We start from the raw sequence: 15,495 nt of genomic DNA on the forward strand, positions 1-15,495 counted from the left end.
GCATCACTGCCTCCCCTCCCTGACTGCCCTCAGCTGGGTCGGGGCAGCCACCCCGCCTAGTGAGGCTCACACAGCAAGCACTCAGCTCCTGCTGTGGGCCCTGCTTCCTGAGATCCAGCCTGGGGACACCGGGGGCCAGCCGCTCCCCAGCTGCAGAGCAAGGCCTCTGTGCTGTCGTGATGGGATTCTCTTCAGGTCCTGCTCGAGGTCCCTGAAGGGGACCCACCCTGCGGGCCAGGCTGGGAGGGGCCCGCCCTGGCAACAACCCACTCCTCACGGGGCTGGGGCTCCGCTCCTTGCTCCCTGGGGCTTTGGGCATGTAGCATGTGCTCCCTGAGCGCTCCGTCCTCTGAAACACGGAGACAACCTCCCTCAGTGAACGTCGCAGCTTAGCCAGGCCACGAAGCACCTCACCCCCAGGCTGGGTAGTCCCTCCCACCCTCAGCATCTTCCTTTTGGGCCAGGGTCTTCCCTAGGGCCAGAGTCCCTCCACTCTCCATAAGCTGCCCAGTTGACTGTGGCAGGACATGGGGACTGTGCTGGGTGACTGGGGCTGGGGACACATACAAGGTTCTGACTGGGTGGCCCCAGGCAGTGGTGAGGGCTGGGGTCAGACAGCCGCTCAGCCACCACTCCTGCTGGGCTCAGTGCTGGGCAGCAGATATAGCCTTGGGCCCAGACCACAGACCCCAGGCCCCGGCCCAAAGGCCCCTGGAGAGCTGTCCCTACCTGAAGCCCAAGTCACAGGTAGGAGGGCTGTGTCTGAAGAATGCGGGCCTGGGTCTGCTGCTCCATGCTCAGAGCCCTGAGGTCTGAGCCAGCCCTGGGCTTCCTGACCCACACCTGAGAGCTCGGCTCCTCTGGGGGCGTGCCCCTGGGCCCACTAGCTGCTTAGACACCAGCTTCCAGATGCAGGGAAAGTCAGGGGAGGGCAGGGCCAGGCGCCTGCCCCGCCCTGCCTGCCTCCTCGGCTGAAACAACTCTTTACCAACACATTTCCCCTTTATTAACTGCCATGTAAGTTGTTATACAACCAGGACATGGTTCAGGAATCAAGCTGTGTGAAAGCAAGCGCACTGAGGCCCACTGAGCCACATCCTCAGAAGAGCAGGCGGATGGCGCTGCGATGCAGAATGGGCTTCCCCGCCACCAGCACACCTCGCCCCTGACCCCTCAGCTGTGGGGAGGCCTGGAGACTGCAGCTCCAGGTAATTTCATCTCTAGGTCCTTGGGAGTTAAGGGATTGGGCTACAGACCTCAGCCTGGCCGTGCAGGCAACAGAAGCTGGGCAGAGCTGAGCTAGTGAGGAAGGGCCTGTGCAGTCCCCACCCTCATGGGGGCTGAGCTCAGCTAGTTCCTTTCCCAGGAGGAGGCCACAGTGAGCGAGACACTGGGTGCCCGGGCCGACCTCCTGTTCAGTTTCTGGACTCAGCCCGGGTGCTGGCGAAGACCCATGAAAGGCACTCAGCTTGGGTCCGCAGGCCCTGCTGAGGGTGGCCGTCCCTGACTGAGATCTGTGGGGCCCAGGGGAAGAGGGGGCAAAGTAGTGGAGCCCAGTGGGTGGCGCAGCCCAAGGCGGGGTGGCTGTGGCACCGGCAGGCTAAGCAGCGGGCTCAGAGCTTGGCCCGGGGGTGGCTCTGGAGCAGAGCCCGCATGTCCAGGAGTGCCTTCTCCAGATAGTGCGCCAGGTGGACTGCATTGGTCTCGGCACAGCTGTTGTAGGCTGACACGGAGAAGTTGATGTGTGTCTCCATGGGGTTATAGCAGACGCCATAGCCGTCTGGCACCACGGGCCCAAAGAACATGACACAGTCTGTCTTGGCAGGGACCTAAGGATGGCACAGGACCAAGGCTCTCATCCCAGCCCCACGGTGCCACCAGCCTGCCTTCCACGTGGGCTCCCACCATGATCTGCCTGAGACGCCCTCTCCCTGTCTTCAGCAGAGAGCTGACTCTCCTCGAGTCCTGAGGGGTGCAGTTCTGGTGACACCTCTCTACAGATTTCCCTGACATTCCTGGGGGGCTGTCACTGTCCTGCCTAGACTGTGAGCCCCTGGGGGCAGAATCCCAGTGCCCTGCACAGGCTGGCCTAGATCAGATGTTCTTTAGCATCTGATCAGTGAGTGAATGAAGCCAAGGAAGAGGAGGGGTCCCGACTCCTTTTCAGCCTGCCAGAGGTGAAGCCAAGCCCCTGATCCCAGAATTCAGCTGCTTCAGGAGTGGCCTGTGTGAGTCACATCACCTCCAAGTGACTGTGTTTCGGACCTCGGTGCAGCCTCGCTGGCTTCTGTCCATCCCACCCCCCGGCAGTTAAGGCAGTGGCTCACCTGGCTGGTGGAAAGGTTGAAGTGCATGGCGATGGCGTAGGAGGTGTCCATGAAGATGTCGGGCATACTCACTAGGTCTTCGATGGCCTGAAGCTTCAGGCCCAGCAGGTGCCGGTCAAAGGCCTCCCCACGGATGGCCTGAGGGAGGGGAGCTGTCAGGAGCAGGGGCTGTAGCCCCACAAGTTGCCGCCCTCCCTAGGAGCCTCTGGTGGCGATGGCTCTTCCACTCACTGGCCCTCAGACCAGTGAGACCAGAGCAGCCGGGCAGGAAAGCTCTCACTTCACAGATGGAGAAACTGAGGCCTAGGGACTCCCCTGCCTCTAGGGAGGCCGGAAAGTACAGCCTAAGAGCACAGGCCTCCAGCTGAGTGGCCCGGCCCCATCCTGGCTGTGGGACCTCGGCAGGTCACTGACATCTTGGGGCCTCAGTGTCTTCATCTGTGAGATAGGGACAATCACTGCACTCCCTCTGTGGGGTGGCACTGATCGAAGTAGTTGCCTGAGCATCACATGGGCAAAGCCTGGCGTGTGCAGGCACTCAGGGTTAGGCTGGGAACCGGACCTCCACCCCTGGACTGCAGCCCAAGCTGTCAGAAGACAGGCACCCTGTGGTCCGCTCGACTGTGCACACCCTCAGCATCCTGGGCTCTGGGGCAGCGGGAAGGGCGCCTGACACAACATCCAGAGGCCAACCTGGGCCCAGGGCAGTTGCTGGGCCTCGCCTTCGTTTCTCCCACTGTAGAATGGGGATGTTCAGCATTGCTCCAAGTGCCCCAGTGCTTAGGGCAGGGCTGCCTGATGCTAAGGGGAGCAGCTATTTGCTGCAGGGATGGACAGGCCAGGGGGTCACGCCCAGGGCCAAGGGAGCAGGGATGGGGGGTGCTGGCTCACCCGGTCGGTGTAGGCTCGGTGGGCCTGCACGGCCTTCCGCAGCAGCTCCACCTTCTTGTGCTCCTAGGTGAGGGGGAGAGGGCGCTGACGCTTCCTGTCCCTGCTCCCCACTCAGGGGCCCACTCCCCACTCCAGGTTCTGTTCTCCCTGAGAGCACAGACTGGCCAGTCCCCAGCCAAGGCCTGACATAGGGCAAGTGCTCACTGCTGGTGGCTGGCCCTTGAACAACTCGGTTTAAACTGTGCAGGCCTACTTATATGAGGACTTTTGTCAAAAAACACAACAGTATGACACAGCCCATGGACGGGAGGGCTGGACCTGCAGACACACAACCACAGACACAGAGAGCGACTATAAAGGGACACGGGGAGTTTCAACTGTGTGGTGCCCTGAACCCCCGAGTTGCTCAAGGATCCACTGGAGTTCCTTTTCTCTTTGGCTGCCAGAAAGCTCCGCACCAATAAATCCATAGCTCCATCTTCCATGAGATGCCCAGTGTCCACCACAGGTCTGGAATATAGTAGATGCTCAACGTGCATTGACAGAAGGAGAAGGAAGGGAGAAAGGCTCGAACCCAGCTCTCCCACCCTTGCCCCCGACCTCTCACCGTTACATTGGGATCATCCATGGCCTTGACGAAGGTCAGCGAGTCCATGGAAGCTGAGCGGATGGTATCGGTCCGGCCCAGGTGGAACATGCGCAGAGAGGCGCTTTCGTAGGTGGCGCAGGCCTGCCCGTAGATCCTGGGTGGGAAAGGCGCTGAGCTCACCCCTGGAAGGTCCCTCCACCTGCCCCCAGGCTTCATCCTCCTTCCCAGGGTGTGGGGTGTACCTGTAGTAGGCCAGCTGCAGTGCCATCTGGATGAAGGCATCCGGGCTCAGCTTTTCCGATTTGGGGAAGTCCTTTCCAAAGTGGTGGAACACCATTACCGTGATGTCCAGGTCCTGGATCATGCTGGGGGTGGGGTGGGGGTGGAAACTGAGGAGCAGTACCCAGCAGCCTCTGCCAACCCCACAGAGGGGCCGAGGGCAGTCTCCGAACCAGCAGGCACCATGGCGGACCTGGCTCTTGTTTTGGCTGGAGGAGCCCCTCCCAGCACTCACATGCTGAGGTTCTGCTTGGCCTTCTCAATGTCGCTCTTGATCTCAGGCGTGATGTTGAACCGCAGCTTCTTCGGCATGGGCAGGGGAACCATGGGAGACCGCACGAGTTCTGGCCTCTTCCTGCACAGGATGTGAGGTCTCAGGCTCCTACCAGGAGCCTCCAGAACCTGGGTCCATCCCCGGGATTACAATGGGGAGGAGGGAACCAGTCCAGGGAGACTCTTGGAGGAGGAGAAGGGACTTGTCCAAGGTCACCGAGCTGAGAAGTGGCAAAGCCAGAATGCAAACCCAGCTCTGATGGACTCTGAAACCCACGCCCCCTTCTGGCTTCCTCTGAAGCAGCACAGATTCCCAGCACAAGGGAGAAGGCCATTCCTCCTCTGAGAGCTCGTCTGTCACCTCTGTGTCACTGTCATCAGGAGTTGGAGAACTGGCTGGAGGGTGGGAGACCCACACTCACGTGAACTCAATGACGTGGTCCAAGAGGGAGACGATGGGGGGTCCCTCGGCCGCCGCATGCTCGTAGACGAGCCCACAGGCACCGTCTTCGGCCACGATGAACTGCAGGGGAGATGGGGTCCCTGACAGCTCTAGGCCCCAGCAGCCATTCTCCTGCAGGGTCCCCTGCGGGGGGGGTGCTCTGAACCATCTCAAGCACTTCGGCTGACTTATTACTCTTATTCATAACAGCTAACACTCACCAGGGACTTTGGGACGCCTGTCCCAGGTCATGCTAAGCACATCCTGTGCTCAGAGACCTTTCTGGGTCCTCGCACCTACCGTTCCCAGAAGTCCTACCACTACCCCATTTCACAGGTAAGAGGGGAAGTCATGACCAAGACCGTGCCACTCAGCCTGGCCCCACATTCCAGGCTCTCCCTGATCACAGACGGATGTGTTGGAGGTGACAGGGGTTACTGGGCCAGGCTTGGGAAAGACAGCTAATTATAGCCTCGTCCACCTGCTGGTTTCCCCCTGCTTTACAAGCTGGGAAGCCAGGGACGCTGGAGTCCAGGGGAGGGACAGGAAGTCCTGAGGCGGCAGTGGGCTGAGCCTGGGTGCGGGCTGGGGGTGGGAGTCCTGGCCCTGCCAGCTCCTTACCTGCAGTGTCTTGTCGAACCAGCGGTTGCCACTGTTGAGCTTGCTGCCGCCCCCGTGCAGCATCTGGCCCGCCACCTGGCTGCGGTACGTGTCTTCCGAGACCCGAGGCATGGGTGCGTCCAGGCACACGGTGAAAATACTCCTCTGGATGGAGTGCACTGACTCCCGGTTCACCTTGTCTGTGGGGATGTGTGTGTGTGTGTGTGTGGGGAGGGGGGGGCGGTGAGGGTTAGGCCTGGGGAGGTCTCTAGAGTTTCCTTTAACAGGGTCCTGTAGCCCCAGAGCACCCCATGAGGCCCTGCTGCCCTCCTTCAGAAAACAGAAGCCCAGGTCACAGAGAGAACCAGTAAGGCAGCTGGGGATCCAACACGGGAGTGGATTCTGGGGAAGATGCTCTTGCCCAACACAGGATTCGGAGGGGATGTGAAGGTGGGCTCCTCAGTCAGAGGACGCGTTCTCACTGCAACTTGCTACTGAACAGAAAGAAGAAACTAACAGAACCCAACGGAGGTTTTCCCTTATGTGCAATGGGGCCAACAGCGCCCGCTCTGAGTCGAGGGGATTCAGCGTGACAGGGGTTGCTGGGGCCTGATGTGAGTACCTTTGATGAGGGTGCTGTAGGCCTTGGCCCAGGAGTTACGGTGGTTGGAGGTGAGGATGCCCACGGGCTCCTTGTTGGTTTGCAGTGACGAGTTCCAGACCTTCTCCAGCTGTGTGAAGATCTGATCCGAGGTCAGGGGTGTCCCATCGCTGTGGTACACATCCAACTCAAAAAACTGTCCGGGCACAGGCAGGTGGAGAGAAGAGGTTTTGTGGGGGCCTCAGACAGGCAGCGGTCACCTCCCAGCCCAGCTGAGGGGACGGCGTCACTCCGAGGGCAAGGAAGGGGAGGAGATCCCTGCACTGCTCTCCCCGGGCTGACCAGGCCCTAACTCTTGCAGGCCTCCCCCGGGTCGGGGCCTGTCTGGATACCCAGTGGAGAGAAGAGGTCCAGGGCCTGCCTGTTCCAAGGGCACATGGGCAAGTGTGTTGGGGAAGCTGACTCTGAGCCCTGCCCTGCTTCTTCCTGCAACCATGTGGGGGTTGAACAGCTGCAGGGGGATCACCCACTTGGTAGTTATGCACCACGGTGATGTGCATAGGCGGCTTCTTGGTCCTGCTGAACTTGGTGACCAAATCCTGCTTGGGGCCTGGCACACGGCAGGACGATAGGATCTGATAGTACTGGTTCATGCACAGTGGCTTGCCCCCCAGGTACTCCACGGGCAGGGTCTCGCTGCAGGGGCAGAGGGACAGGGAGGTAGGTGGGATCCATAGGGAGCTCCTGGGTCTGGCTGCAGGCTGGGTTGGGCAGTGGGGCTCACACAAGCAGTGCTGGGCCCCTTGGTGCCCACCCCCCCCATTTAGCGTGGGAAGAGGGGAAGGGGGGTGGTTGTTGGAGGCCAACTGGGTCAGGAGGCCTGCGAGCCACCTTACTTGTGAGTCACCCTGGAAATTCCCTTCTCTTCTCTGGGCTTCACTTTGCCACAGGGAAGATGAAGCAGTGAGTCATCCCCTGGGGTCCCTTCTTTAGCTGGGACGTCAATTCCAGGGATCTCTTGGGAGAGGATCCCCTGGAGGAGGTCACGGTAGCTGGAGCTGAGGACTCAGGTGTCCCGATCCCCATGCTCTGCCTCCCCAATCCGCAAAGAGGCTAGGTCAGCAGGAAGTGAAAGCCTCTGAGCTCTGGGCCTGCTCAGCAGTCAGGCAGGGGGTGGGGCTGGGCTGCTGGAGTGGCTGTAGTAATTAGGCGGTCCAGGTGGGAGGTGACAGGGTGGGGATAGGGCCACTCACTTGTCAATCATGGCCTTGAAATCCAACACGCCCTCGATTAATTTGGCAGCGAACCTGGAGGGACAAAGTAAAAATCCGAAGGCTGTGTGGACAGCCAGAAGGAGGTTGTTTCACTCCTCTCACTGCCTAGAGAGCCTGAAGAAGTTCAAGTGTAGAACCTGTATTTCTGTCTCACTCTGCATAATCTCTAGGGAAAGGGATTAGGGTGATGTGTTGGCCAAGCAATTGGCAGGACTTTGGTGCTACTGAGCAGCATGACTATGGCTGGCTCCATCCTCAGAGGGTCCAAGGCCCTGATTCACAGCCTGGAGCCTGGAAGGCCTTCACCCTGTTCTGAAGCATCAGTTAGGGAGGGACCTAGGGCTGTGGGGGGAAGGCGAAGGGTGACTGGGGGGACAGTGGCTTGAGGTGTCCCCCCTCTTAGATCTCTTCCTGTTTCTGGGCCTGTGTGTCCCCCAGGGCATCTCAGTCAACCTGCTCCTTCCTCCCTGAACCGTCTGGGCCACATCAACCATGCCTGACGCATGGGGGTGCTCCTGGCCCCCAACATGGGGACCGCTGGCTAGAGTTTCTGGGCTTGAACCCCTGGTCCTCCCTGGGGTGCCCTGGTCCCTTTAAAAGAAGCAGATATGGCCCTGAGAGACTGACTAGTCCTTGGGCAGGAGATCTTGTCACTGGTATTTTTATCCCTGGTAAAACTGGAATAGAGGCCAAGGCAAAGTGACATGGCTGAATGTGGAAAACGGGACTGTGTGCAAAGGTCACCCTTGTGGCCAGCTGAGGAAAGTGGGAAGGAAGAGGTCAAGTGCCAGAACTGGGGTGAGTGGTAGCCTCAGGTTTAGGAAAAGGGAGGAGTCCTACTCTGCAGTTTGGTGGTTAACAAGAGTCAGGAAGATTCTGCTTCATGTCCAGGTCAGTCAATCCTGAAAGGTGATCTTGGGCAGGTCCCTTCCCTGCTCCTGACCTCAGTTTCCCTATCTATAAAACAGGGATGACGCTGCCTACTTCCCAAGGCTATTTGTGGGGATGAAAGATAATGAACAAGGCTGGGGCCCCTCTATTCTCCTGGGGGAAGTGGACATCAGGGCCCTGGGAAGGTCCAGAGCTCTGCCCCCACCTTGGTGACTCACCGGAGCTGGCCCTGCCGATCCACAAAGTCCTGCTTCGGCAGCATCACACCAGGGCTGGAGTAGATGACCAGGGGCTGGCGGTACTGGAGGTAGGCTGTTTTGAGCCACCAGTCGGACAGCTGTGGAAGGACCAGAGCCCGTGAGGAGGGATGGATGGGGACCTGGTTGCCCCTTCACTACCAGGGCCAACAGAGCTGGCTGGGTGCCCTCTGCCCTCTCTAGTGGGCACAGATTCTCAGACTGAATGCTCAGATCCAGAACCCCCCAGTCCTGTAAACCCAGCAGCAATCCATCCTCGTCTCTCTAATGGAGCCAGTCAGCATTAGCAAGGGGAATCAGGCAACACTGCCAAGGAAAAAAAAGACTGGCAGGAAACCTGGGGTTGGGGGAAGAACAGAGGGAAAAATAGCAGTCATTTTTTTCTTCTCTTCATTGACATATTTCAGGTCAATGACTTTAGCACTTTTAGAAAATAAAAATGTACGTCTGATAGAAAGGAAGCAAGAGAGAAAGTTATATGAAAACAAAGTCTGATAAGTAAATTTCTGCCCATCTCAGGCGGGCATATTCGAGGGAAGCAGGAGCCCTCAGAAACCCTGATCTTCTATGCCCTCAGCTTTGCTGCTGTCAGGCTAGGGCATGGACAGCCACTTGGATCTCAAGGTCAGGGCAATCTGGAACACAGCCCCGGACATCTCAGAGCCTCTGTAAAGACAGATCACTGTACTAGTGACAAGATGTAGGTGACTCTCTACTAGGCTGGCCACTCTCTGCTCAGCGTGGGGTATTTCCATGGATATGCAGCTAAAGGTTCCTGTCTTGGGACCTGCAGGTGACCATCATCCTTGAACCTTATGTGCTGATAGCAATACCGCCCCCACTACACACTCCCCCCAGCACAACCCTCTGTGGCAGGTCCTTCAATCCCTGGAGACTCAACCCCCACTGTGCTTCCTCATCTATCTTAAATGCAGTAGGACGTGCCTCTTATCACATGGACTCCCTTTGGGAAACTGCTGGCCATTGGCCCCTGGCAAGGGGTGAACAAGGGCAATATGCCTGGGTCACACAGCAGGCCCGTAGGCAACTGCTGTCTGCTGATCTGTGACCTAGAGACATGGTCCCCGATCAGCCAGGCCCTCCTGTCTAGCTTGGAGCCTCCTTGAGCGCTGCTGTGGGGCTCTTCGATCCATCTCCCTGGGCCTCAGTTTTCTCATTCGTAGATGGGGAGGGGCAGACAGAAGCTCCTTCCCCTTGGGGACAGCCAGGTTGGGCTGCCCTTCAGCCAAGTGCCCCCACAGCCCTGGAGATCTCAGAGCCTCTGACCAGAGCTCTGGAATCCAGGGGAGCCCCTGCAGATGGGGGCATTCCCTCAGTGAAAATCTGCTGAGCAGGGGCAGAACCCTCCAGGGCCCGTGAGTGGAGACGGGCTGGTGCTCCCACTCTTTTAGCCAGAAGATTAAGTCTGAAATAACAGTTCTGGCTACAAATAAAGTTGGAAAACTGCCAGATCCCAGATGCAGTAAGATTCTGACCTTACCGCAGGTTCGTCTCTGCTGGTGGCCGGCTGACGTCTCACACCTCCTCTCTGTGCAGCCCCTGCCCTTCCACCTGCTCCCTCACAGCGCCTCTCACTTTACAGGGCCAGACCCATCTCTGGTTCTCCATTCATCCCTGTCTCAACGACCCTCCTTTCCTCCCTGCACAGAGTTGCTTTAGGCCTGGACTGTCCACCCTGCAGCCCCATCAGCAAGTGCCACCGACGCCAAAACATATCCTGGACTGAATGACTTGCGTCCTCTCCCCGCCAGCCTGCCCATGGGCTCCTGTTCCCACCTGTGCTTCCCTCCCACCAGCACGGGAGCCCTAAGTTCATGCTGGGTGTGAGATGAACACAGAAAAGTGCCCGGGGCACCAGTGCAGACACGCCTGCACACGCTGGACACAGCTTTGTGAAAGACTGAGACACAGAACCAGGACAGTCAGTCACTGTCAATACGATCACCCCACAGCCCCCTCCCACTGAGCTCCAGTCCAGGGGCTTCCCGGGACCCCCCACCCCTGCACCCCACTCCAGCCCCCGTCCCTGAACCCGCCAGCTGTCTCCACCTGTGCGTGCGCTGCCCCCTCTGTCTGACGCAGACCCAGCACCGCCTCTGCCCTGTCCTCCCTGCCCCTCTGGAGCGAAGAAGCTACTCTCCACCCTCACGCCTGCTCCGTCCTCTCCACTTGAGAGAACTGCACTGCCTGATACGGCCTGGTCCCCTCACACGTGTCCTCTCCCTGCTCTACTTGACTGTCAATCCCACCAGGCTGTTGACAATGTCCTTCTTGCTCACCCAGCACCCTGCTTGGTGCTGGGCACAGAGTAAGTGCTCAGGAAATTCCATGGTGCAAATGGATGCACCAGAGCAGCCTGTGTTGGAAAATTGGGGGTATGCAGCCAGCAACAGGCCACAGGAGGGGCGCTCACAATGACCCAGGCCTCCCGGGAGTGGCCCTGTTCCCCTCACCCTCCACATGCGCCAAAGGGACTGGTGTGCCCCCTGCTTTCTCACTCACCCAGTTCTCCATCTTCCTGGCCCTGCGCTCCAGCCCCTTCTGCAGGCGCTCCCCCACGCCACCTGCTGTCTGGAACTCTTCCACCAGCTGCTTGGTTTGGGCCCATTCCTCCTCGCTCACGATGGGCTGCAGCGCCTTGAGATAATGGTCCAGGGTCTGCTGGAGCGGGGGCACAGGCAGCCGGGGGAGCGAGTCCTGGTGTGCCTTAAAGCGACTGGAAACCTTCATCAAGGAGGAGGGCTTGAGGAGGCCCAGGGGCTTCACCTGCAGGCAGCAGAACATCCTGCTCATTCTCTCACCAGCTCTGGGAGACCCTGGCGCTCCCAAGGCTGAAGTCCTGGGCACTTATGTGCCCATTCCTGGTGTCAGAGACAGCCTCTTGGGTGGGGCCTGCCCTGGTTTCCCAGCCCTCAGCTGTAGGTGTCTCCGCCTCTTAGGGGCCTGGAGATGCAGGTAGGGATGGGGGAGGGTGGGGAGGGGCCACTGATCTTGGCAGGGCTCACAGGAACCAAGTCAGGATGGATGGCACCTGCCGGGGGCGGCAGAGATCAGACGGGCCTCTCACCTGTTGGATGCATAGGGCCCCGCCTTTCTCACCCTGGGATGATGAGCCAGCCACCTGGTGAGGTGATGGCTCCCTCCCAGAGGTCCCCACCTCCTTTTCTCCCACCCGTACCAGGTTGAGAAATAGGAGGGAAGAAGAGAAAATTAGATAGAGCTAGACGATGACAGTACCTTTAGGATTTTTCCTGTCTGTGGGTTGGGGAGAGGGATGGCATGGGGACAGTGCTGTGCCAAGAGAGAGCTGAGTGGCCTGGCAGGAGGGTGAGAGTTGGCAGAGAGAGAGAGAGACAAGAAGATCCAAGGCTGCTGGCAGCAGTGGGCAGGCAAGCAACAGAGGCTCCATTTCATACCTTCTCTTTCTGCTGCCCGTTCTCCATGGCAGGACTGAGGTTCTGAGCCCTGTCTGTCTGCCTCTTGGGCTGGATCTCTAAGCCTAACTGTGCTACCAAGTGGGTGAGCAGAACCTAGCAAGAGGCAGCCACTTTCCCGGGCTGGAAAGAGAAGACAAGAGCCAAGATTCAGGGGGAGGCAGATGGGATAGTGGCTGCAGCGGCTGTGGTGGCATCTGGGCTTGTGGTTGCCGCGGGAGCAGCTGCTCCATCCTCCCCAGCTTCCAGAAGTGGAGGAATGGGGAGCAGATGAGAGGGATAACACTGTGCACTGGAGGAGAAGGAAACCTGGAAAATGTTTCCCTTTCTTCCCTGGATGGGTCCAGTGCCAGGGAGTCAGGCCAAGAGGTATTAAAACTCCACCTGCTGGAATGTGCATCGGTCTGTATGATGAGGGAATACTTAGCTGGAGGACAGAAACTGCTTGACCACCAAGGTTATACTGTAACCGTGAATATGGTCCTGAACACTGGGGATGGAGCCACCGAGGAGGAGACCCCGGGAAGGGGCAGCCAGTGAGCATTTCCCTGCAGGACATCTGGTTCCTTCTGGGCCACCCTTCCCCTAAAGTCTAGTTCTCTTGAGTCTAGTTCATTCAGCTGGGGGTTACCAGTAGAGACCTTTGGGCATTAAAAATAAACCAAAGAATGCTGGCTTTGGGATTGGGCTAGATTTGAGTCCCCTGACCAGGGAAGGCGGGCCAAGTCTCTTTTTGCCTCAGTTTTCCTGGCAGTGATCAGGTCATTAGGATGACCTAGAGGCCATCTGTGGGATGGGAACACCTTGCTGGCTCAGGTGGCGCCAGCAAGGAGGAGGTGGAACTCTGGGGCCCTGAAATATCTGGAAAAGTCTCTGGGAAGGTAGATTAGTACCTCAGCCCTCGGGGCCTCGCAGTGTCTAAATATCCTTGGTAAAAACACAGGGAGATACAGAGATACACTAGGAGTACGGAGGAGAGGGATCTAAACAGAGAGCAGTGCCACCTGCTCCAAGCTGCCCTGGGGAAGACTGGGGGTGGTGGTCAGGGTTGGAGGGGTGGGGGTTTGTAGATGCTAATCAAGTTGCGGGGAGGGGCTAGTGGAAGTCGGGGGCGTGGGGCTTCCGCCTGCCGTCTTCCCCAATTCGGGGGACGTTCTGAGCAGCCCAGCTTGATGCCTTCACTGGAGTGGCTCTGGCCACACACAGCTCCCCAGGGACCATTTGATCAACCCAGGAAGGGTGACCAACTGGATGGGGTTGGAGAAGTGGCCGGGGAAGAAATGGCTCAGGCTGAGCCGTGGACAGGTGTGTGAGTCAGAGAATAACCATGGGGAGACATTCCTGGTCTCTCCGCTCCTTGGCTCTGGGTCTAAGGGTGGAGGTGCGGCCCGAAGCCACGGTCCTCACAGGTAAAAAAAAAAAAAAAACAGAAAAAGATACACATTCTGTACACAACTAACAACGACAACAACAAAAGGGACAAAACCCCACACGCTAAGACTAAAATTACAATAAAACTGTTAACTTCATCCATTTCAGCTTGGGTCGTTGGAATTTAGTGCCACAAAAAGCCTCCTGACCTTGAGCCTCAGTCTCCCCCTCTGCCAAACGGGGTTAGTCCATCTGCTGACCTCACCCCAGCAGCTCCTAGCTGGGTTGGACAGCGGCCGCCGGGCCCCAGCGCCTCGACGGCCGGTTTTCCCACTCGGGCGTAGCTACGTTGCTGGCCCCGTCCGCTGCCCGCCCGCCCGCCCGCCCGCCCGGCCCGCTCCAGGGCCCGCCAGGCCGGCTGCCCGGCCACACTCACCACGGTCCTGGCAGCGAATGCCAACATCTCTGCAGCCCGCCCGCGGACTCACAGTCCGCTCCGTCCGACGCCCTGGGCAAGGTCCGCGCCGCCGCCGACGCCGCCGGTGGGTCCCTGCTAGAGCCTCCGGGCCAAGGTCGCCGAGTCACGGCCGCTAGCCGGTAGAGGCGGCCCCGCGCCCACCCACCGGGCCGGGCGGGGCGGGGGGGGGCGGTCCGGGAGAGGCGGACTCGTGAGGCGGGGCCTCGAGCCGGTTCCGGCCCCGGAGGCTAAGCCGCGAGCGCGGGGCCGGGGCGGGACCGGGGCGTAATGAGTGGTTGGGGAACCCAACGAGGCGGTGGAGCCCGGGAAGAGGAGCAAGGCGGAGGCCGCCGTCCGGTTCGCCCTCTCCCACCTCCATTAAGGCGTCCACAAACTGTGGGAGGCAGTGGTGTGCACCCCCCTCAGTCATTTTGGTGGCGCTGCCCTCAGAGTGGTAGGAAAACACAACCATGTTGACAGAGGCAGGTCTTCTAATAGTCCTCGGGGTCGGGTCAGAGCCCGGCTCGAAGATGACAGGCGGGGACCGCCCCGCAAAAGCATGGCTGCCGAGCTCCCAGCGCCCGCCTGGCAGGCGGTTGGCGCGTCGGGCGGCAAGCCGGCCGTTGGTGCGCATGCTCGCCGGCACCCCCCACCAACATGGCCGCCGCCCCTCGCTGAGCGCACCGCCCCGAGCCGGCCGTTGGTGCGCATGCTCGCCGGCGCCCCGCACCAACATGGCTCCCCCCCCGCCCCCCCCGCCCGCTAAGTGCGGCCGCCCCGAGCCGGCCGTTGCTGGGCATGCTCCCAGAGTGCCCCGCACCAACATGGCGGACGTCCTCACTGGGGTGACTTTAATTCTCAGTTTTCGGTTATAGCCTGCCGGGGCTCGTTTCTCTTCAGCCAGCCCTGAGCGCGTGGTGAGGCCGGGGCAAGGCGGGGTGGTGCAGGGGTGAAAGGGGAGAGGGTACGGCAGGCATCCCGGCCGGCTCCCGGCGAGAGGAAGATGGCTGAGGGCGAGCGGCAGACGCCGTCAGGTAGGGCGGTGGGGCCGGTGTGGAGTGGGGGCTCGGGGGCGGTGCTAGGCGTGGGGGCGGGGAAGGGGTGGTGGTGTGGGGGGCGCCTCAGCGAGGGGAAGCGGCGTTGGGGAGCTGGAGGACCTCGAGGGCAAACGCTCCTGGGGCCCCGAGAAGGAGCAAGAGTTGATCGGGCCCCCGAGTGGGAGGGTCCGGAGGGAGGGCAGGATCCCGAGGCTGAAAGGGGGTGGTGAGTGGGGCGTGACACCGGGACTCGGGGCGCCAGAGCGGCCCGAGGGGTCGGGTGGGCAGAGCCCCGCGGCCAGAAGAGGAGGCTTTCTCCACATCTGGGCTGTTCGGGCTCAAGTCAGCTCTTGAGCTGGTGGGGAAGCACCCCACCCCTACCCCACGGATGGGGGCTGCTGTCTTTATTAGACCCTGCCTTGGGGGTGGGGGCTGGTGCTCCGTGGGGCTTGCCTCGACCCCCTATGCCAGCCTGCCTCCGCTCCCTGACCTCCCCTTATCACCTCCCTTCTCTTCCCCTCGGAAAAAGGGACTCGAGTTTCAGTGGCTGAGAAGTTATCGAGACAAACTGCCCCTCGGTCGTCTAAGCCACTAATTTAAAAAGGCTGGTTGTGCAAGGAGACGAGTCACTTTTCCGGCATCATCTGCTACAACTTTTATTTACAGGCAGTGGTTTCTTTTTAGATTATTTCGAATAACTGGCATGGAGGTGATGGGGAAAGGATCCTCTTAGAGAGACCGGTTACCTAGG

At 59.8% G+C, this 15,495-nt stretch overlaps 2 protein-coding genes across 3 annotated transcripts in view; one reads left to right on the plus strand and one right to left on the minus strand.

Moving 5' to 3' along the window:
- Positions 1 to 983: 983 nt before the first annotated feature.
- On the minus strand, positions 984 to 13,858 carry CRAT (carnitine O-acetyltransferase). The gene is made up of 14 exons (XM_052647746.1): positions 13,687 to 13,858; positions 10,948 to 11,211; positions 8,386 to 8,504; positions 7,256 to 7,309; positions 6,533 to 6,698; positions 6,024 to 6,198; positions 5,423 to 5,601; positions 4,782 to 4,882; positions 4,322 to 4,441; positions 4,050 to 4,172; positions 3,826 to 3,961; positions 3,219 to 3,281; positions 2,328 to 2,465; positions 984 to 1,829 (listed from the first exon to the last, which is right to left on the minus strand). Exons 1-14 carry the CDS (start codon positions 13,711 to 13,713, stop codon positions 1,614 to 1,616), a joined length of 1,881 nt encoding a protein of 626 aa, XP_052503706.1. The 5' UTR covers positions 13,714 to 13,858; the 3' UTR covers positions 984 to 1,613.
- Positions 13,859 to 14,539: 681 nt separating this feature from the next.
- PTPA (protein phosphatase 2 phosphatase activator) overlaps positions 14,540 to 15,495 on the plus strand; it is a 33,458-nt gene continuing 32,502 nt past the window's right edge. For both annotated transcript variants that reach the window (XM_052647644.1, XM_052647645.1), the window contains exon 1: positions 14,540 to 14,741. In XM_052647644.1, the coding sequence (XP_052503604.1) occupies positions 14,711 to 14,741 (31 nt within the window). In that variant the 5' untranslated portion in view covers positions 14,540 to 14,710. The remainder of the gene's footprint in view (positions 14,742 to 15,495) is intronic.

Source organism: Budorcas taxicolor, chromosome 11 (genome assembly GCF_023091745.1).
Source record: "Budorcas taxicolor isolate Tak-1 chromosome 11, Takin1.1, whole genome shotgun sequence".
In the NCBI taxonomy this organism is placed as follows: Eukaryota; Metazoa; Chordata; class Mammalia; order Artiodactyla; family Bovidae; genus Budorcas; species Budorcas taxicolor.

Excerpts from the sequence above, each read along its gene's own strand:
- CRAT (XM_052647746.1), bottom strand. The coding sequence starts at position 13,713 with ATGTTGGCATTCGCTGCCAGGACCGTG. Across the intron at positions 11,212-13,686 it reads CATTCGCTGCCAGGACCGTG|GTGAAGCCCCTGGGCCTCCT; the intron begins GTGAGTGTGGCC and ends TGCTGCCTGCAG. Across the intron at positions 4,442-4,781 it reads GACCACGTCATTGAGTTCAC|GAAGAGGCCAGAACTCGTGC; the intron begins GTGAGTGTGGGT and ends CATCCTGTGCAG.